The sequence below is a fragment of the Artemia sp. Qi Xiang Cuo genome, chromosome 1 (assembly GCF_049724085.1).
Source record: "Artemia sp. Qi Xiang Cuo chromosome 1, ASM4972408v1, whole genome shotgun sequence".
In the NCBI taxonomy this organism is placed as follows: Eukaryota; Metazoa; Arthropoda; class Branchiopoda; order Anostraca; family Artemiidae; genus Artemia; species Artemia sp. Qi Xiang Cuo.
The window spans coordinates 97,694,274-97,717,351 of record NC_142794.1 but is presented as its reverse complement, the minus strand read 5'-3'; the positions used below and the strand labels follow the sequence as shown (position 1 = coordinate 97,717,351).

Below are 23,078 nucleotides of genomic sequence, written 5' to 3'. Positions count from 1 at the left end.
TAATAAGACTTTAAAGAGACAGCTGCCAATTTTTTCGCGTGATAATAAAAGTGAAATAGAGAGGTAAGTTTTATAGATACATTTAATGTAATGTTCTAGGAACAAGCAGAACGAACTCAAATATGCTTCTTCTACATAAGATTGACATTACTCTAGGTGTTCTTTGGTTATAACTATTTTCTTCTGAAAGGCTCCTTCGGGGTTTGGACACTGTCCGGAGGTGCCCCGATGATTTGAGCAGCCATTGATGTTTTTTTCTTTCATTTTTAAAAGCAATGGAAAGGACGATATCACCTAGCAGGGGTGTTGCTCGCAATTTTCCTTTAGGGGGGGGGGGGCGACAAAAATGTGCCGACGAAAATCGACATTGCACCGACGACTTTCTAAAAAAAAAAAGAAAAAAAAGCATGGAACATTGAACGTTTCTTTTTAATAATGGCAAGCAAATGGTTTGAAAACAAAGATTTCTTCTGCGAAGTGGCGATAATATAACTAATAGTTGACCACAAAAGGGTCAACGTGTTTATAAATTCAGTCCAAGAATATTGTCATTTTGTTTTATTGCTTATTTGGCAATAGACAAAATAATTGGATGGTCTGAAGCAGGATTTTCAGGCGCGAAGCGCCGAAAATTTAAGAAATTTTCCTGCTAAAACGTCCCTTTTTCTTGTGCTGCTCAGATATTTTCGTATGGAAGCAAATAGTTTTAAAGTTAATATTATGCCGGGAAGCGGCGAAAATTTTTGATCTAGTATTAAGAACTGCCACTTAACCCCTTTAAGTTTTAGTATTTGAGACAAAACAACAGAGTACCGCGAAGCAGTAGAAATTTTCAATCCCAGCATTGAGAGATGTCCTTTTCCCTTGCATTTTCTTCCTTCACACCCTCGTTTAAACAGTTAAATATCGGGGTTTTGAGCACGAAAGAGAGAGAGAGAGAGAGAGAGTGGTCTAGTTTTAAATAGGCATAGTACGACCTTGTGACTTTATGTGTTACTTTACTAGCAAAATATTCCAACTGCTTCCGGTTATATTGAAAGAAGCGAAAATAGTTTAATGCTTCGAATTTTGCATATTAAAAATATTAAATTTTGTAGTTAATTATTAGTTTTAATTGTAGTTGATTATAAGTTTTGTAGTTCTGAAGTTAATTCTAGTTAAATATTAAGTTTTGTAGTCTACAAAATATTTAATTTTGTTGGGCTCCACCTGACAAGTCGTTTTCTAGGGGGCCAATTAGTTTCTGTCGACTTTTCGCAGATGAAGCAGTAAATTTCGTCGTCTTTGCCCGACAGAAGTCTTTTATGACATAGTATGGGACCGAAAAAATATTAAGTTTCGTAGGGCTCCGCCCGATAAGTCGTTTTCTAGGGGGCCAATGGGCTTCTTTCGGCGTTTCACACATGAAGTGGGAAGTTTTGTCGGGCTTCGCCCGACGAAAACCCTTCCAAAAGCTTCACTTCGCGCCGAAAGATAGTGACTTTTGCTGGGGTTCGCCTGACAAAAGTCCTTTCTAAGGACCTTTAGGGGGGGGGGGGTCCCCACTCTAAACACGCCCCTGGCACCGAGTAAGTGCTTAGTAACTGAGTTTTACTGAAGGAAGCATTTTTTCTTTCCAGAAATGGTGGGCAATTATACCTCTACTAAGTCTGAGCCAAACGAAGAAGCTATCAAACAAGGGCTAAGAGCCTTACAAGATGGAGATTCGGTCAGAAATGCGGCCAAGACCGATGGAATAGCTGCTTCAACATTATTTGATCGCTTGAAGAAGTCAAAATCAGCCAACGAGACTAGTGTGGATGAAGGAATAGCCAGATCAGCCAATTTGAAACGAGGAAAGTATTCCACCCACCAGGTTTTCACTGACGATCAAGAGGAAAAACTTCAGACTTAACTTCTTTATTCCTGTGAACTTCACTATGGTTTGACTTTAGCACAAACTCAGAAGTTGGCATATCAATATGCAGTGAAGCTGAGGGTCTCTTATCCCAAGAACTGAGATGAAAAGTGTGCCGCCATATATGACTGGTCATATGGATTTATGAAGCGTCATCCAGAGCTGAGTCTTCGGAAACCTGAGTACACCAGCCTGGCCAGGGCTTTAGGATTCCATCCCTTCAATGTAAACTCGTTCATGAATAATCTTGAAGCTTTATACAATCGGTACCGCTTCACACCTGAGCCAGTGTACAACCTAGACAAAACCGGAGTAACAACTATCATGGATAGCCCTAAAGTCATAGTGAAATCTAGTATAAAGCAAGTGGACAAGGCCGTAGCTGCTGAGCGGGGGGAGTTAGTTACTGTTTGTTGCATCGTTAATGCCATCGATAACACTGCCCCCCCCTCGCGTTTGTGTTCCCACGCGTGCACTTCAGAGAACACATGCTCCATGGAGCACCACCATGTAGCCTTGGGTTAGCTTTTCAGTCTGGTTGGATAACTGGACCGAACTTCTTAAAAGTTATGAAGCACTTCGTCAAGTACACTCGATGCGACAAGGAGAATCCGGTATTGCTCATCCTCGATAACCATGAAAGCCATATTTATTTGGAGGTAGTTCTATATGCAAAAGAGAATGGAGTAGTGCTTCTCACATTTCTGCCACACTGCAGCCCTTAGATGTAGCTGTATATGGCCTGATCAAGGCGTATCTGAGGGCTAGGTTTGGCGAGTGGCAGACCAACCATCCACACGAAAGATTTCAAATAACTCACGCCACAAAACTAGTTGGTCAAGCTTATCCCCTAGCGTTTACTCCGAACAACATCACATTGGGGTTTTCAAAACCAGGAATATGGCCATTCTCAAGATCAGCGTTCACTGATACAGATTTCATAGCTGCTAAGGTCTCAGACAAACCAAACACCGTTGGAGAAGTCACTGATAGGGTAGAGTCTGAGAATACTTTGGAAGCAGTTGCTGACCCTGTCCTGAATTCCTTGGCCTTAGAGCAACCACCAGGGCCCAAACATGATGTCAATCCAGAAGATTTTTTTATATTCCTGAAGGCTAAACCAAGAAAGCTAACTGTGAATAGGGCTCGAATTGGCAAAACGAAAATTTTAACGGATACGCCAGAGAAATAAGATCTGGAGAAAAGAGCACAAGCAAAGTCAGCAAAGAAGACTGGTAGGAAAAGAGTAAAACTGGCAAAGAGCAAGGACCAAGAGTTGTCAACGATAAGAGAACCTTCCTCCCCTTCGGAAATCTCTTTCCATGACTCTACAGATGAAAGCCTCCATGTAGGGTCAGACTGTGAAATACCTGAAACTGAAAGTGAAGTTTTATTCATCCCAGAAGAGACCAAGGTTGACGAAATTGTACTAGTGAGGTTTCAGCTTAAGAAAGATTTTTTTCTTTATGCAGCAAAGATCTTGGAGACTGATATTGTGAATAGGGAGTTTCAGGTTTCTTTTCTACTGAGAAAAAAAAGACTGGTCGATTTCACTTTCTTGATATTGAAGACAAGGTATCGGTGTCGTTTGAAGAAGCTGGAGGTGACTCGACACGGTGGAACTACTCGGGTCCAAGCTACTTACGTTTTTGCAGGTCTTTGGTTGGATCATATCCGCTGAGTGATTTAATTTTGAAAACTATGAACCTTTTTCTTTTATATTTACTTTTATATCCTATATCTGAAGAATACAGCATCTGAAAGCATGTCTGGTGCTACTCCTACACCTGTGCGAAGCTGCCCCTATATAGGGGCAGTTTCGGACATTTTGTGGACGCAGGGAAACGTCAACTACTTAGCAGCGCTTGCATATTTTCGCTTAAGTTCTATCCAGGCTTTGTCCAAGTGGCTAAGCTATACTGGTGCCAAATACGAAGTTCTGATAGCGCGTACAAGCCGAAACAGGCAAATTAGATTAAAAAGTGCACGGAGGTACCCCTGTCTCCTCTATAGGTATTAGCCTAGTTTCTTTAGGAAGGAAATTACTTAGTATGATGGCAATTTTTAGATTTAGATATGATGTAGATAAAGTTTTAAGAGAAGAACAGTGTGGTTATAGGAAGGGTAGAGGAGGTGTCGACCAAATTTTCACTTTTAGATTAATTATTTTGCAGTGTCTGAGTCATCAAACGCCTCTGGTCCTCAGTTTCATAGATCTGGCACATACGCAGGGGTGGGGGGGGGGCCCGGACCCCCCCCCCCCCAGAATAAAAAATCAAATTGGGAAGCAAAACTTCCTTCGGTTTAGGTTATGCTGATGATTTAAGCAATCTAGATAAACATGTTAGCAAAATGAATGAATTTTAAGAGGTTTTGCGAGTTCAGGGCACAAGCATAGGTTTGAAAATCAGCATTAAGAAGTCTAGGCTGCTACGACTGAGAATAGGTAAACATGAAAAGATTAGGTTGGGTAATAAGAAGATCGACCAAGTGAACAGCTTCACATACCTTGGGTAGTATTAGTAGTAAAGACGGTGGGTGCAGTGTAGATTTTAAAAGTAGAATAGCCAAGGTCCAGGGTTTTTTCTCACAGTTGAAAAAGTTTGGAAGAATAGGAAGATACTTAGAAACCAAGATTATTCACGAAAGGGGAATTAATTTATTGTTTCCAAGGAGAATTGTCTCCGGGACGAAGTTTATTAATATCTCTGGAGTTCGACCAGGAAAATTGTTTCCGGACGAATGTTTTGATATTAGAGATGAAGAGATTAATGCTGGAAAGGGTTTCTTAGTAATTTGAAATGTGACAGCGCAGAGATGCCAAAGAAAAGGAACACGCTGAAATTACGCTTAGGGGTTATTTGGGTGAAACTGTTTTAGACATTTTAGGGAATTATTTCGGCGAAACAGTTAGAGACATTTTAAAAGATGATTTTAGAAGATGTTTTAGAAGAGAATTTGAGTGTGGTCGTCATAATACACAAGTTCCATTTGAACAGTGTCGTGAGGTCCCCTAACCCAACCCCAAAGGGCTACGATTACCCATACCCCAACCCCGAAGGAAGCCCCCCGTCCCAAGGGTCCCCTGGGCCCCCAAAGGGCCTCCGGCGCCCCAAAGGCCCCTGAGCCCCTATTTTTTAATATTTTGTTAAGGCTATATTATATCTTTTCAGAACAAGTTCCTTTCTTAATGTCATTCCTTAACCCATTTTTACAACTTGAAGTACCAATCCTTTCACCACAACTTTACTATAAGGCTTTTTTGAATACTTCAACACCAAGAAATACCTTTCAAAAGACATTTCAGAGCAACTTCTTTTCTTAATGTTTCCTTCTGAACCCATTTTCCAACTTGAAGTACCTGTCCTTTTCACCCACAACTATACTTTACAGCTTTTTAGATACCTTAACACCAAGAAATACTTTTCAAAAGGCATTTCAGAACAACATCCTTTCTTAATTTCATTACTTAACACAATTTTAAAAGTTGAAGTACACATCTTTTTCACCCACAACTCTAATTTAGAGGTTTTTGGTTACCTAGACACCAAGAAATACTTTTCAAAAACCATTTCAGGGTAACTTTTTTTCTTAATGTCCCTTCTAAACCCATTTTACAACTTGAAGCATCTATCCTTTTCACCCACAAATATACTTTACAGCGTTTTTGGATACCTCAACACCAAGAAATACCTTTCAAAAGGCATTTCAGAGCAAGTTCCTTTCTTAATGTCCTTTCTAAACCCATTATACAAGTTGAAGCATCCATCCTTTTCACCCACAACTTTACTTTACAGCTTTTTGGATACCTCAACACCAAGAAATACTTTTCAAAAGCCATTTCAGAGCAAGTTCCTTTCTTAATGTCACTCCTAAACCCATTTTCCAACTTGAAGTACCCATCCGTTTCACCCACAACTTTACTTGACAGCTTTTTGGATACCTCAACACCAAGAAATACTTTTCAAAAGGCATTTCAGAGCAAGTTCCTTTCTTAATGTCCCTTCTAAACCCATTTTACAAGTTGAAGCATCCTTCCGTTTCACCCACAACTTTACTTTACAGCTTTTTGGATACCTCAACACTAAGAAATACCTTTCAAAAGACATTTCAGAGCAAGTTCCTTTCTTAATGTCCCTTCTAAACCCATTTTCCAACTTGAAGCATCCATCCTTTTCACCCAAAACTTTACTTTACAGCTTTTCGAATACCTCAACACCAAGAAATACCTTTCAAAAGGCATTTCAGAGCAAGTTCCTTTCTTAATGTCTATCCTTAACCCATTTTCCAACTTGAAGTACCCATCTTTTTCACCCACAACTTTACTTTACAGCTTTTTGGATACCTCAACATCAAGCAATACTTTTCAAAAGACATTTCAGAACAAGTTCCTTTCTTAATGTCCCTCCTAAACCCATTTTCCAACTTGAAGTACCCATCTGTTTCACCCACATGTTTACTTTACAGCTTTTTGGATACCTCAACACCAAGCAATACTTTTCAAAGGCATTTCAGAACAAGTTCTTTTCTTAATGTCTTTCCTAAACCAATTTTACAAGTTGAAGTACTTATCTTTTTCTTCACAACTTTACTTTGTAACTTTTTGCATACCTCAACATCAAGCAATGCTTTTCAAAAGGCTTTATTATGTCTTTTCAGAACAAATTCTTTGCATAATGTCCATCCTAAACCAATTTTACAAGTTGAAGTACTCATCTTTTCCCCCACAACTTTACTATAAAGCTTTTCGAATACCCCAACATCAAGCAATACCTTTCAAAAGGCTTTATTATATCTTTTCAGAACAAGTTCTTCATGTAATTTTCTTCCTAGACCCATTTTACAAGTTGAAGTACTTATCTTTTTCCCCACAACTTTACTTTACGACTTTTTTGCACACCCAAACATCAAGCAATACTTTCCAAAAGGCTTTATTATATCTTTTCAGAACAAGTTTTTTTCTTAGTGTCAACACCAAGCAATACTTTTCAAAGACATTTCAGAAATGTCCTTCTTAAACCATTTTTACAAGTTGAAGTAGTTATCTTCTTCACCACAACTTTACTTTACGACTTTTTGCACACCCCAAGATCAAGCAACACTTTTCAAAAGGCTTTATTATATCTTTTCAGAACAAGTTCCTTTCTTAATATCCTTCTTAAACCAATTTTACAAATTCTAAATTTTTTCTTAGGAATATTTCAGTAGTGTTTTGTTATGGTTTACCTTTGTCACAGTTACATTCTCTTGATTTTTAAAGTTCATTTATAAATTTCTTTCGTTGAAATGCAAAAGTTGGAATATTTCAGTAGTGTTTTGTTGTGGTTTACAGCGTCACAGTTACATTCTCTTGATTTTTCAAAGCTCATTTTGAATTTCTTTCATTGAAATGCAAGAGTTGGATTATTTCAGTAGTGTTTTGTCGTGGTTTACCATGTCACAGTTACATTTTCTTGATTTGTCAAAGTTTATTTTGAATTTCTTTCTCTGAAATGCAAGAGTTGGAATATTTCAGTAGTGTTTTGTCGTGGTTTACCTTGTCACAGTTACATTCTATTGATTTTTCAAAGTTCATTTGAATTTTTTTTCATTGAAATGCAAGAGTTGGAATATTTCAGTAGTGTTTTGTTGTGTTTTACATTGTCACAGTTACATTCTCTTGATTTTTCTAAGTTCATTTTAGTTTTCTTTAATTGAAATGCAAGAGTTGGAATAATTCAGTAGTGTTTTGTTGTGGTTTACCTTGTCACACTTACATTCTCTTAATTTTTCAAAATTCATTTTGGTTTTCTTTCGTTGAAATGCAAGAGTTGGAATATTTCAGTAGTGTTTTATAGTGGTTTTACCTTGTCACAGTTACATTCTCTTAATTTTTCAAAGTTCATTTTGGATTTCTTTCGATGAAATGCAAGAGTTGGAATATTTCAGTAGTGTTTTGTCGTGGTTTACCTTGTCACAGTTACATTCTCTTGATTTTTCAAAGTTCATTTGAATTTCTTTCATTGAAATGCAAGAGTTGGAATATTTCAGTAGTGTTTTGTTGTGGTTTACCTTGTCACAGTTACATTCACTTAATTTTTCCAAGTTCATTTTGAATTTCTTTCGTTGAAATGCAAGAGTTGGATTATTTCAGTAGTATTTTGTCATGGTTTACCTTGTCACAGTTACATTCCCTTAATTTTTCAAAGCTCATTTTGGTTTTCATTCGTTGAAATGCATGAGTTGGAATATTTCAGTAGTGGGTTGTTGTGGTTTACCTCGTCACAGTTACATCTTAATTTTTCAAAGTCCATTTTGAATTTCTTTCATTGAAATGCAAGAGTTGGAATATTTCAGAAGTGTTTTGACGTGGTTTACTTTATCACAGTTACATTTTCTTGATTTTTCAAAGTTCATTTTGGTTTTCTTTTGTTGAAATGTAGGAGTTGGAATATTTCAGTAGTGTTTTGTTGTGGTTTACCTTGTCACACTTACATTCTCTTAATTTTTCAAAGTTCATTTTGAATTTCTTTCATTGAAATGCAAGAGTTTAAATATTTCAATACTGTTTTGTCGTGATTTACCTAATCATAGTTACATTCTCTTAATTTTTCAAAGTTTATTTTGGATTTCTTTTGTTGAAATGCAAGAGTTGGAATAATTCAGTAGTGTTTTGTTGAGGTTTATCTTGTCACAGTTACTTTCTCATTATATTTCAAAGTTCATTTTGAATTTCTTTCATTGAAATGTAAGAGTTGGAATATTTCAGTAGTGTCTTGTCGTGGTTTACCTTGTCACAGTTACATTCTCTTAATTTTTCAAAGTTCATTTTGTTTTTCTTTCTTTGAAATGCAAGAGTTTGAATATTTCAGTAGTGTTTTGTTGTGGTTTACCTTGTCAGAGTTACATTCTCATGATTTTTCAAAGTTTATTTTGAATTTATTTCGTTGAAATGTAAGATTTGGAATATTTCAGTAGTGTCTTGTAGTGGTTTACCTTGTCACAGTTATATTCACTTGATTTTTCAAAGTTCATTTTGGATTTCTTTCGATGAAATGCAAGAGTTGGAATATTTCAATACTGTGTGGTCGTTATTTACCTAATCATAGGTACATTCTCTAAATTTTTGAAAGTTTATTTTGGATTTCTTTTGTTGAAATGCAAGAGTTGGAATAATTCAGTAGTGTTTTGTTGAGGTTTATCTTATCACAGTTACATTCTCTTGATTTTTCAAAGTTCATTTTGAATTTCTTTCGTTGAAATGCAAGAGTTGAAATATTTCAGTAGTGTCTTGTCGTGGTTTACCTTGTCACAGTTACATTCTCTTAATGTTTCAAAGTTCATTTTGGTTTTCTGTCTCTGAAATGCAAGAGTTAGAATATTTCAGTAGTGTTTTGTTGTAGTTAACCTTGTCACAGCTACATTCTCTTAATTTTTCAAAGTTCATTTTGGATTTCTTTCGATGAAATGCGACAGTTGGAATATTTCAATAGTGTTTTGTCGTGGTTTACCTAGTCACAGTTACATTCTCTTGATTTTTCAAAGTACATTTTGAATTTCTTTCATTGACATGCAAGAGTTGGATTATTTCAGTAGTGTTTTGTCGTGGTTTACCTTGTCACAGTTACATTCTCTCGATTTTTTAAAGTTCATTTTGGATTTCTTTCGTTGAAATGCAAGAGTTGGAATATTTCGGTAGTGTTTTGTTGTGGTTTACCTTGTCATACTTATATTCTCTTGATTTTTCAAAGTTAATTTTGAATTTATTTCGATGACGTGCAAAAGTTGGAATATTTCAATAGTATTTTGTCGTGGTTTACCTAGTCATAGTTACATTCTCATAATTTTTCAAAGTTCATTTTGGATTTCTTTCGTTGACATGCATGAGTTTGAATATTTCAGTAGTGTTTTGTTGTGGTTTACCTTATCACAGTTACATTCTCTTGATTTTCAAAGTTCATTTTGAATTTATTTAGTTGAAATGCAAGAATTGGAATATTTCAATAGTGTTTTGATGTGGTCTACCTTGTCACAGTTATATTCTCTTTATTTTTAAAAGTTCATTTTGGTTTTCTTTCGTTGAAATGCAAGATTTGGAATATTTCAGTAGTGTTTTGTTGTGCTTTACCTTGTCTCTGTTACATTCTCTTGATTTTTCAAAGTTCATTTTGGATTTCTTTCGTTGAAATGCAAGAGTTGGAATATTTCAGTAGTGTTTTGTCATGGTTTACCTTGTCACAGTTACATTCTCTTAATTTTTCAAAGTTCATTTTGAATTTCTTTCGTTGAAATGCAAGAGTTGGAATATTTCAGTAGTGTTTTGTCGTGGTTTACCATGTCACAGTTACATTCTCTTGATTTTTCAAAGTTCATTTTGAATTTCTTTCATTGAAATGCAAGAGTTGGAATATTTCAGTAGTGTTTTGATGTGGTCTACCTTGTCACAGCTACATTCTCTTGATTTTTCTAAGTCCATTTTGGTTTTCTTTCGTTGAAATGCAAGAGTTGGAATATTTCAGTAGTGTTTTGTAGTGGTTTACCTTGTCACACTTACATTCTCTTAATTTCTCAAAGTTCATTTTGGAATTTCTTTCATTGAAATGCAAGAGTTGGAATATTTCAGTCGTGTTTTGTCATGGTTTACCTTGTCACAGTTACATTCTCTTAATTTTTCAAAGCTCATTTTGAATTTCTTTCATTGAAATGCAAGAGTTGGATTATTTCAGTTGTGTTTTGTCGTGGTTTAGCTTGTCACAGTTACATTCTCTTAATTTTTCAAAGTTCATTTTGAATTTCTTTCATTGAAATGCAAGAGTTGGAATATTTCAGTAGTGTTTTATAGTGGTTTACCTGGTCTCAGTTAAATTTTCTTGATTTTTCAAAGTTAATTTTGAATTTCTTTCTTTTAAATGCAAGAGTTGGAATATTTCAGTAGTGTTTTGTTGTGGTTTACCTTGTCAAAGTTATATTCTCCTAATTTTTCAAAGTTCATTTTGGATTTCTTTCGTTGAAATGCAAGAGTTGGAATATTTCAGTAGTGTTTTGTCATGGTTTACCTTGACACAGTTACATTTTCTTTATTTTTGAAAGTTCATTTGGATTTCTTTCGTTGAAATGCAAGAGTAGGAATATTTCAGTAGTGTTTTGCTGTGGTTTATCTTGTCACAGTTACATTCTCTTGATTTTTCAAAGTTCATAGTTGGAATATTTCAGTAGTGTTTTGTTGTGGTTTACCTTGTCACAGTTACATTCTCTTGATTTTTCAAAGTTGATTTTGGATTTCTTTCATTGAAATGCAAGAGTTGGCATATTTCAGTAAGGTTTTGTTGTGGTTTACCTTGTCACAGTTACATTTTCTTGATTTTTAAAAGTTCTTTTGGGAATTTCTTTCGTTGAAATGCAAGAGTTGGAATATTTCAGTAGTGTTTTGTTGTAGTTTACCTTGTCACAGTTACATTCTCTTGATTTTTCAAAGTTCATTTTGAATTTCTTTTGTTGAAAAGTAAGAGTTGGAATATTTCAATAGTGTTTTTTCATGGTTTACCTTGTCACTGTTACATTCTCTTAATTTTTCAAAGTTCATTTGTATTTCTTTCGATGAAATACAAGAGTTGGAGTATTTCATTAGTGTTTTGCGTGATTTACCTAGTCACGGTTACATTCTCTTAATTTTTCAAAGTTCATTTTGGATTTTTATCATTGACATGCATGAGTTTGAATATTTCAGTAGTGTTTTGTTGTGGTTTACCTTTTCACAGTTAAATTATCTTGATTTTCAAAGTTCATTTTGGATTTCTTTAGTTGAAATGCAAGAGTTGGAATATTTCAATAGTGTTTTGATGTGGTTTACCTTGTCACAGTTACATTCTCTTGATTTTTCAAAGTTCATTTTGGTTTTCTTTCATTGAAATGCAAGAGTTGGAAGATTTCAGTAGTGTCTTGTCCTTGTTTTCCTGGTCAAACTTACATTCTCGTGGTTTTTCAAAGATTGTTTTGAATTTTTTCATGTAAATTCAAGAATCGGAATATTTAATCAGTATTTTGTAATGGTTTATCATGTCGTAGTTAAATTTTCTTAATTTTTCAAAGTTTATTTTGAATTTCTTTCATCGAAATGCAAGAGTTGGAATATTTCAGTAGTGTTTTGTCGTGGTTTACCTTGTCACAGTTACATTCTCTTGATTTTTCAAAGTTCATTTTGAATTTCTTTCATGAAATGCAAGAGTTGGATTATTTCAGTAGTGTTTTGTTGTGGTTTACCTTGTCACAGTTACATTCTCTTGATTTTTCAAAGTTCTTTATGGTATTTCTTTCGTTGAAATGCAAGAGTTGGAATATTTCAGTAGTGATTTTTATGGTTTACCTTGTCACAGTTACATTCTTTTGATTTTTCAAAGTTCATTGTTGGAATATTTCATTAGTGTTTTGTCGTGCTTCACCTTGTCTCAGTTACATTCACTTGATTTTTCAAAATTTTTTCTGGATTTCTTTCGTTTAAATGCAAGAGTTGGAATATTTCAGTAGGGTTTTGTTGTGGTTTACATTGTCTCAATTACAGTATCCTAATTTTTCAAAGTTCATTTTGGAATTTCTTTCGTTGAAATGCAAGAGTTGGAATATTTCAGTAGTGTTTTGTTGTAGTTTACCTGTCACAGTTACATTCTCTTGATTTTTCAAAGTTCATTTTGAATTTCTTTTGTTGAAATGTAAGAGTTGGATTATTTCAATAGTGTTTTGTCATGGTTTACCTTGTCACTGTTACATTCTCTTAATTTTTCAAAGTTCATTTTGGATTTCTTTTGATGAAATGCAAGAGTTGGAATATTTCAATAGTGTTCTGTCGTGGTTTACCTTGTCACAATTACATTCTCTTGATTTTTCAAAGTTCATTTTGAATTTCACTCATTGAAATGCAAGAGTTGGAATACTTCAGTGGTGTTTTGTCGTGGTTTACCATGTCACAGTTACATTCTCTTGATTTTTCAAAGTTCATTGAAATTTCTTTCATTGAAATGCAAGAGTTGGAATATTTCAGTAGTGTTTTGTTATGGTTTACCTAGTTACTGTTACATTCTCTTGATTTTTCAGTTCTTTTCGGATTTCTTTCATTGAAATGCAAGAGTTGGAATATTTCAGTAGTGTTTTGCCGTGGTTTACTTTGTCACAGTTACATTCTCTTGATTTTTCAAAGATAATTTTGCTTTTCCTTCGTTGAAATGCAAGAGTTGGAATATTTCAGTAGCGTTTTGTTGTGCTTTACCTTGACACAGTTACATTTTCTTGATTTTTGTTAGGTTAGGTTAGGTTAGGCTAGATCAAATTAGGTTAGGTTAGCCTACTTACGCGCGCGTACGTAGCGGCTAACCTAACTTAACCTAACCTAATTTGATCTTTGTATGAAAATGTAACTGTGACAAGGTAAACTATGACAAAACACTACTGAAATATTCCAACTCTTGCATTTCAACGAAAGAAATTCAAAATGAACTTTGAAAAATAAGGAGAATGTAACTTTGACAAGGTAAACCACAACAAAACACAACTGAAATATTCCAACTCTTGCATTTCAATGAAAGAAATTCAAAATGAACTTTGAAAAATTAAGAGAATGTAACTGTGACAAGGTAAACCACAACAAAACACTTGAAATATTCCAACTCTTGCTTTTCAACGAAAGAAATTCAAAATGAACTTTGAAAAATTAAGAGAAGGTAACTTTGACAAGGTAAAACACAACAAAACACTACTGAAATATTCTAACTCTTGCATTTCAATGATAAAAATTCAAAATGAACTTTGAAAAATAAAGAGAATGTAACTGTGACGAGGTAAAGCATGACAAAACACTACTGAAATATTCCAACTCTTGCATTTCAATGAAAGAAATTCCAAAATGAACTTTGAGAAATTAAGAGAATGTAACTGTGACAAGGTAAACCACGACAAAACACTACTGAAATATTCCAACTCTTGTATTTCAACGAAAGAAAAACAAAATGAACTTAGAAAAATCAAGAGAATGTATCTGTGACAAGGTAAACCACATCAAAACACTACTGAAACATTCCAACTCTTGTATTTCAATGAAAGAAATTCAAAATGAACTTTGAAAAATCAAGAGAATGTAACTGTGACATGGTAAACCACGACAAAACACTACTGAAATATTCCAACTCTTGCATTTCAATGAAAGAAATTCAAAATGAACTTTGAAAACTTAAGAGAATGTAACTGTGACAAGGTAAGCCATGACAAAAACACTACTGAAATATTCCAACTCTTGCGTTTCAACGAAAGAAATCCAAAATGAACTTTGAAAAATCAAGAGAATGTAACTATGACAAGGTAAACTACAACAAAACACTACTGAAATATTACAACTCTTGCATTTCAACGAAAGAAAACCAAAATGAACTTCGAAAAATTAAGAAAATGTAACTGTGACAAGGTAAACCACATCAAAACACTATTGAAATATTCCAACTCTTGCATTTCAACGAAAGAAATCCAAAATGAACTTTGAAAATCATGAGAATGTAACTGTGATAAGGTAAACCACAACAAAACACTACTGAAATATTCTAACTCATGCATTTCAATGAAAAAAATCCAAAATGAACTTTGAAAAATTAAGAGAATGTAACTGTGACTAGGTAAACCACGCAAAACACTATTGAAATATTCCAACTTATGCATTTCATCAAAAGAAATCCAAAATGAACTTTGAAAAATTAAGAGAATGTAACTGTGACAAGGTAAACCACAACAAAACACTACTGAAAAATTCCAACTCTTACATTTCAACGAAAGAAAACTAAAATGAACTTCGAAAAATCTAGAGATTATAACTGTGACAAGTTAAACTACGACAAAACACTACTGAAATATTCCAACTCTTGCATTTCAATTAAAGAAATTCAAAATGGACTTTGAAAAATCAATTGAATGTAACTGTGACTAGGTAAACCACGACAAAACACTATTGAAATATTCCAACTTTCGCATTTCATCGAAAGAAATCCAAAATGAACTTTGAAAAATTAAGAGAATGTAACTGTGACAAGGTAAACTACAACAAAACACTACTGAAATATTCCAACTTGCATTTCAACGAAAGAAAACCAAAATGAACTTTGAAAAATTATGAGAATGTAACTGTGACAAGGTAAACCACGACAAGACATTACTGAAATATTCCAACTCTTTCATTTCAACGAAAGAAATTCAAAATGAACTTTGAAAAATCAAGAAAATGAAGCTGTGAAAAGGTAAACCACAATAAAACACTACTGAAATATTCTAACTCTTGCATTTCAATGATAAAAATCCAAAATGAACTTAGAAAAATTAAGAGAATGTAAGTGTGACAAGGTAAACCACAACAAAACACTACTGAAATATTCCAACTCCTACATTTCAACGAAAGAAAACCAAAATTAACTTTGAAAAATAAAGAAAATGTAACTGTGATAAGGTAAACCACGTCAAAACACTACTGAAATATTCCAACTCTTGCATTTCAATGAAAGGAATTCAAAATGAACTTTGAAAAATTAAGAGAATGTAACTTTGACAAGGTAAACCACGACAAAACACTATTGAAATATTCCAACTCTTGCATTTCATCGAAAGAAATACAAAATGAACTTTGAAAAATCAAGAAAATGTAACTGTGACGAGGTAAACCACAACAAAACACTACTGAAATATTCTAACTCATGCATTTCAACGAATGAAAACCAAAATGAGCTTTGAAAAATTAAGGGAATGTAACTGTGACAAGGTAAACCATGACAAAACACTACTGAAATAATCCAACTCTTGCATTTCAACGAAAGAAATTCAAAATGAACTTTGAAAAATTAACAGAATGTAATTGTGACAAGGTAAACCACAACAAAACACTACTGAAATATTCAAACTCTTGCATTTAAATTAAATAAATTCAAATGAACTTTGAAAAATCAAGAGAATGTAACTATGAGAAATTAAACCACGACAAAACACTACTGAAATATTCCAACTCTTGCATTTCATCGAAAGAAATCCAAAATGAACTTTGAAAAATTAAGAGAATATAACTGTGACAAGGTAAAACCACTGCAAAACACTACTGAAATATTCCAACTCTTGCATTTCAACGAAAGAAAACCAAAATGAAATTTGAAAAATTAAGAGAATGTAAGTGTGACAAGGTAAACCACTACAAAACACTACTGAAATATTCCAACTCTTGCATTTCAACGAAAGAAAACCAAAATGAACTTTGAAAAATTAAGAGAATGTAACTGTGACAATGTAAACCACAACAAAACACTACTGAAATAATCCAACTCTTTCATTTCAATTAAATAAATTCAAATGAACTTTGAAAAATCAATAAAATGTTACTATGACAACGTAAACCTCGACAAAACAGTGCTGAAATAATCCAACTGTTGCATTTCATGGAAAGAAATTCAAAATGAACTTTGAAAACTCAAGAAAATGTAACTGTGACAAGGTAAACCACGACAAAACACTACTGAAATATTCCAACTCTTGCATTTCAATGAAAGAAATTCAAGATGAGCTTTGAAAAATCAAGAGAATGTAACTGTGACACTGTAAACCACAACAAAACACTAATGAAATATTCCAACTCTTGCATTTCAACGAATGAAATTTATAAATGAACTTTGAAAAATCAAGAAAAAGTACCTGTGACAAGGTAAACCATAACAAAACACTACTGAAATAATCCTAAGAAAAAATTTAGAATTTGTAAAATTGGCTTAAGAAGGAGATTAAGAAAGGAACTTGTTCTGAAAAGATGTAATAAAGCCTTTTGAAAAGTATTGCTTGATCTTGGGGTCTGCAAAAAGTCGTAAAGTAAAGTTGTGGTGAAGAAGATAACTACTTCAACTTGTAAAAATGGCTTAAGAAGGACATTAAGAAAAAAACTTGTTCTGAAAAGATATAATAAAGCCTTTTGGAAAGTATTGCTTGATGTTTGGGTGTGCAAAAAAGTCGTAAAGTAAAGTTGTGGGGAAAAAGACAAGTACTTCAACTTGTAAAATGGGTTTAGGAAGAAAATTACATGCAGAACTTGTTCTGAAAAGATATAATAAAGCCTTTTGAAAGGTATTGCTTGATGTTGGGGTATTCGAAAAGCCTTACAGTAAAGTTGTGGGGGAAAAGATGAGTACTTCAACTTGTAAAATTGATTTAGGAAGGACAATACGTAAAGAACTTGTTCTGAAAAGGTGTAATAAAGCCTTTTGAAAAGTATTGCTTGATGTTGGGGTATGCAAAAAGTCGTAAAGTAAAGTTGTGATGAAAAAGATAAGTACTTCAACTTGTAAAATTGGTTTAGGAAAGACATTAAGAAAAGAACTTGTTCTGAAATGCCTTTGAAAAGTATTGCTTGGTGTTAAGGTATCCAAAAAGCTGTAAAGTAAACATGTGGGTGAAACAGATGGGTACTTCAAGTTGGAAAATGGGTTTAGGAGGGACATTAAGAAAGGAACTTGATCTGAAATGTCTTTTGAAAAGTATTGCTTGATGTTGAGGTATCCAAAAATCTGTAAAGTAAAGTTGTGGGTGAAAAAGATGGGTACTTCAAGTTGTAAAATGGGTTAAGGAATGACATTAAGAAAGGAACTTGCTCTGAAATGTCTTTTGAAAAGTATTTCTTGGTGTTGAGGTATCCAAAAAGCTATAAAGTAAAGTTGTGGGTGAAAAGGATGGATGCTTCAAGTTGGAAAATGGGTTTACAAGGAACATTAAGAAAAGGAACTTGCTCTGAAATGTCTTTTGAAAGGTATTTCTTGGTGTTGAGGTATCCAAAAAGCTGTAAAGTAAAGTTGTGAGTGAAAAGGATTGATGCTTCAAGTTGGAATATGGGTATAGAAGGGACATTAAGAAAGCAACTTGCTCTGAAATGTCTTTTGAAAAGTATTTCTTGGTGTTGAGGTATCCAAAAAGCTGTAAAGTAAAGTTGTGGGTGAAAAGGATGGGTACTTCAAGTTGGAAAATGGGTTTAGGAGTGACATTAAGAAAGGAACTTGCTCTGAAATGCCTTTTGAAAGGTATTTCTTGGTGTTGAGGTATCCAAAAAGCTGTAAAGTAAAGTTGTGGGTGAAAAGGATTGATGCTTCAACTTGTAAAATGGGTTTAGAAAGGATATTAACAAAGGAACTTGGTCTGAAATGTCTTTTGAAAGGTATTTCTTGGTGTTGAGGTATCCAAAAAAGCTGTAAAGTATAGTTGTGGGTGAAAAGGATGGATGCTTCAAGTTGGAAAATGGGTTTAGAAGGAACATTAAGAAAAGAAGTTGCTCTGAAATGCCTTTTGATAGGTATTGCTTGATGTTGAGGTATCCAAAAAGCTGTAAATTATAGTTGTGGATGAAAAAGATGGGTACTTCAACTTTTAAAAATGGGTTTAGTAATGACATTAACAAATGAACTTGCTCTGAAATGCCTTTTGAAAGGTATTTCTTGGTGTTAAGGTATCTAAAAAGCTGTAAAGTATAGTTGTGGGTGAAAAGGACAGGTACTTCAAGTTGGAAAATGGGTTTAGAAGGGACGTTAAGAAAAGAAGTTGCTCTGAAATGTCTTTTGAAAGGTATTTCTTGGTGTTGAGGTATCCAAAAAAGCCTTATAGTAAAGTTGTGGTGAAAGGATTGGTACTTCAACTTGTAAAAATGGGTTAAGGAATGACATTAAGAAAGGAACTTGTTCTGAAAAGATATAATAAAGCCATAAAAAAGTATTAAAAAATAGGGGCTCAGGGGCCTTTGGGGCGCCGGGGGCTTCCTTCGGGGTTGGGGTATGGGGATCGGAGCCCTTTGGGGTTGGGGTAGGACCTCACGACACTGTTCAAATGGAACTTGTGTATTATAACGACCACACTCAAATTCTCTTCTAAAACCTCTTCTAAAATCATCTTTTAAAATGTCTCTAACTGTTTCGCCAAAATAATTCCCTAAAATGTCTAAAAAAGTTTCACCCAAATAATCCCTAAGCGTAATCTCAGCGTGTTCCTTTTGTTTTTGGCATCCCTGCGCTGTCACATTTCAAATTACTAAGAAACCCTTTCCATCATTAATCTCTTCATCCCTAATATCAAAACATTCGTTCGGAAACAAGTCTCCTGGTCGAACTCCAGAGATATGAATAAAATTCGTCCCAGAGACAATTCTTTTTGGAAACAATAAATTAGTTCCCCTATCGTGAATCAATAATTCCGAAAACAATTATCATGGTGTAGCTCCAAAGATAATAATTAACGTAGTCCCGGAGACGATTCTCCTTGGAAACAATAAATTAATTCCCCTTTCGTGAATCAATAATTCCGGAAACAATTCTCCTGGTCGAACTCCAAAGATATTAATAAACTTCGTCCCGGAGACAATTCTCCTTGGAAACAATAAATTAATTCCCCTTTCGTGAATCAATAATTCCCCTTAGAAACAACAAATTAATTCCCCTTTCGTGTCAAATCAATCAACCATGACATCGTCTGTCACACGTGATCCTGTTTCCTATTCCTGGATCATAACATTCGCCCCGAGCGTGCACTTGGCCAAACAACAACAACAATAAATAAATCGACCTGGGAAAAAAGAGGTCATTGACCCGATTACGCAAACATTCTCCCTGGGGATTCCATGCCCATATTAGGAATCCCGTCAGCATTAAACTAAGTTGTAGATGACAGCAGGGGTGAATCGTGGGGCTGGTACCCCCCTTTCTACTGACGAACACGCTCCACAGTAAAAAAAAAAGATAGCCTTAAATCCCTAAAAGAAGTGTCAGATCGGAACACAAAGTACAACATTGGAACTTTCTTGGCCGAAAACTCTATAGAGGAAACTTGCAGTTCCTGGGCTTGAAAAACCAGGAAAGTGGGTACATCCACAATAATCTGCATCGAAAGCATCTTTATTCTTTTTTTTATTACTCTGCAGGTAGCTGGGCACTGGAACATCATAGAGAGCTGTTTAAGGGCTCATTTTAAAGGAAATTGCTGCATATAATGTCTTTTGCAATTAACAAAAAGCAATATTTAAAATAAAATATTTTTTTACGAAAAACTGCATTTTCATATACAAGAGGATGAATGACGTCATAACCGCAGGTTATCGCAAAAGGTAAAACCTATATTAGATTATAATATCGTCAGCATATAACAACGTCATGCCATAGGTGTTAAATAGAAAAAAAAGTAGGGAGAAGTTTAGACCATATTTCAGATATATAACTGTTACTATAAGATAATAGTTTCTTTGTTATATAATGATTGAAATGAAATAATGCTACACAAAAACAACCCCAGTTCAAAATCTGGGATATGGTGCTATTTTTGACTGACGTTGCTGTAGTTTGGGTTTTGCTATTCTAACTAAGAAAAAGCCACTGGCTTTTTCCTGTGTGTATATGGTGCTATTTTTTGTTCTGTTCAATTGCTTCAAATTTATACAGGAGAGCCAAACACGTAGATTCTACTTACTACATTTAAATTCGCTGATAAAAATGCTAGAATTACAACTTACTTAGTTTCATCATAATGGTAAATAAATGGTAAATGGTAAATAAAAGAATAATGACTGGCGGAGTGACTGACCTTTTCGGCTAAGATTATTATTTAATACAGATGTTGGAATTTTTGGCTAAGATTCGGCTAAGAATCTTAGCCGTTTTGGCTAAGATCATTATTTAATACAGATGTTGGAATTTTCGGCTAAGAATCTTAACCTTTTCGGCTAAGATTATTAATTAATACAGAAGTTGGAATTTGCGGCTAAGATTTGGCTAAGGATCTTAGCCTTTTCGGCCAAGATTATTATTTAATACAGATGTTGGAATTTTCAAAAACAAATTTGTTGCGGTTCCATCCAGCAGAAATAAAGTAAATCCCCTTCGATAACAGTTTTTCGAAATAAAGAGGGGAGATGGATCTTTGATATATTTTGATGGTCCTCCCCTCTTGTATGCAATTTTGTTTACAGGGTTTTTGTGGAAAAGAGGCTTTTTTGTGTCAGATTTTCCCAATTATTTTATACAACTCTTACAGAATTCCATCTGTTTGCCTTGTTCATTCGTCTCTCTTTTTTTTACGAATTTGTTAAGTTTCGTCGGGGTAAGAGAGCAAAATGTTTTTTTTTTTTGCTAATTGCCAAGATTGAAAAAAAAAACAGTTATGGCAAAAAAGTGTCATAATTTAGTGATTTTTAGTTTTTATTTCTCCAACTAGAGCCATTATCCTTTTTTTAAGATAGTAAAATTTCTTAAACATCTCTCTAAACTCCAAGAGTATAATGTTTTATATGATATGTCCACTTTTTCAAAAGTACTAAAAAAATTTCCTTCCCACCAATAAATACTAAAATAATACTATTAATAAAAATATCTTAAATAATAACAAAAAGGAAAAGTCAACGATACGTGTTTCTAGATTTCCGTATTTCTTTCTACGAAGCCGTGAAAAGGCTACATACTAGTACAGATGGGAGGAAATTCGAAACCTCTTCCGTCGTAATTACCTTCTTCTGGAAAATTGTACATCCTTTTCTTCTAAGAGAAAATCTTTTTCAGAGAAATATATATGACAACATACAAAATACTGGGGGGGGGGGATATGAGAGCTCGTATTACCTTTGTCCGGAAAGTCATTGGTCACCATTTCTTTGATTTTTTTTTTCTTTTTGTAGAAAATTTTTATAGGAGAAAATTTGTAATATTTTTCAAGCAGCTCTCTTTGAAATCCGTTCAACTAAATAGATAATGAGAAGTTTTTGTCACGTTTCAGCGTTAAAGGTTTCAATACCATTGGTTTATTTTTGCTTTTGTTGTTTCTTATGGAAAGGCAGTGTGGTCTTCGTCGCTATATTTAATACAAGGAGCTATGATTAACACAGTAAGGAAAACGTTAACCTTTAAAATTAATTGTTAAAATGACAAATAAAAAATACTTAACGAAAAAATACTATAACTTTCTTTTGTCCCTTAAAGTAAAAGTCTATTTGGAATTCTTTTAGCTATTCTAGTATAGTATTTAGCGGTCAAATTATTATGATAGTGCTGGGTGAATAATTTGAGGCCAAAAATATAACAAAATTTGCTATTATTCCAGGTTATTGAATGCCTGGCAGCTATAAGAAAGAAACAGAAATTCCAACGCTCACCCCCAAGCTGCATCATGTTTACGAACTGCCAACTGATGATGAACTGCGGTACAAGCGACTTTTTAAGCAGCTAGATCAGAATAGTGATGGAAGAGTCTGTATCGAGGATCTCGTCTCAGCGTTCCAAAAATATGGAATGTCTTACGCAGATGCTGAGGTATATATTTTTTCTCATAATGTTTTTGTCACGTTTTCAGTCAGTATTTATATATATACTTAGATCACACTGCCAATCCCTATCTTTTTGCTTGGCAGTAGCAAGCTTATTAGTTGAGGATTTTTATGCTTTCGTTACAATTTAGGAAACATCATTTATGAAGAATGAACGCCTAACAATGAATAGATATTTTCTAGATTGTGTCTACAGGCTATAGAGATTTTTCGGTTAAAGCCCCTATCTACAAAAACGTGGAATTTTGTAATTTTTGCCAGAAGAAAGATCACAGATGCACGTTTATTTTGTTCACTTTGTTTGCTTTTTTTGTTGTATTATACAACTTTTTTTGCTTTTTTTGTTATATATATATATATATATATATATATATATATATATATATATATATATATATATATATATATATATATATATATATATATATATATATATATATATATATATATATATAATTCTTGAACCATCTAAACTTTGTTATTTATATCTTTTAAATATTGGTTATCTTTGATTGAACCATCGCAACTCTTTGTTAACGGGCATTTAACTCTCTCGCTGGTCTACGGTATCACGTCATTACAAAATAACGAGAAAAGATTGATGAGTGGCATCAACTGGAGAGTCGTGTTTGTCCTCTCCTAGATCTTGAAAAATACCTTGCCTTAGGCATTTTCATTGAAAAATGCCTTTTTTGTATTTCATTTAAAAAAATTATAGCTCTTCCATAGTAATTACCTTCATCTGGAATCTTATACAACATTTTCTTCCAGAAGAAAATCCTTTTCCGGGAAAATCAGGAAGCCAAACTAACTCCAAACTTTCTAGAACTTTAGTCTGTCGGGGCATACTTTTGAGCTTGC

At 33.9% G+C, this 23,078-nt stretch overlaps 1 protein-coding gene across 1 annotated transcript in view; it reads left to right on the top strand.

The window, feature by feature from the left end:
* The window catches only part of SCaMC (Short Calcium-binding Mitochondrial Carrier), a 111,349-nt gene that overhangs the window by 6,774 nt on the left and 81,497 nt on the right, over positions 1-23,078 (top strand). Inside the window, 1 exon segment of the mRNA XM_089088048.1 lies at positions 21,995-22,203. Coding sequence (XP_088944174.1) covers positions 22,003-22,203 — 201 coding nt within the window. The 5' untranslated portion in view covers positions 21,995-22,002.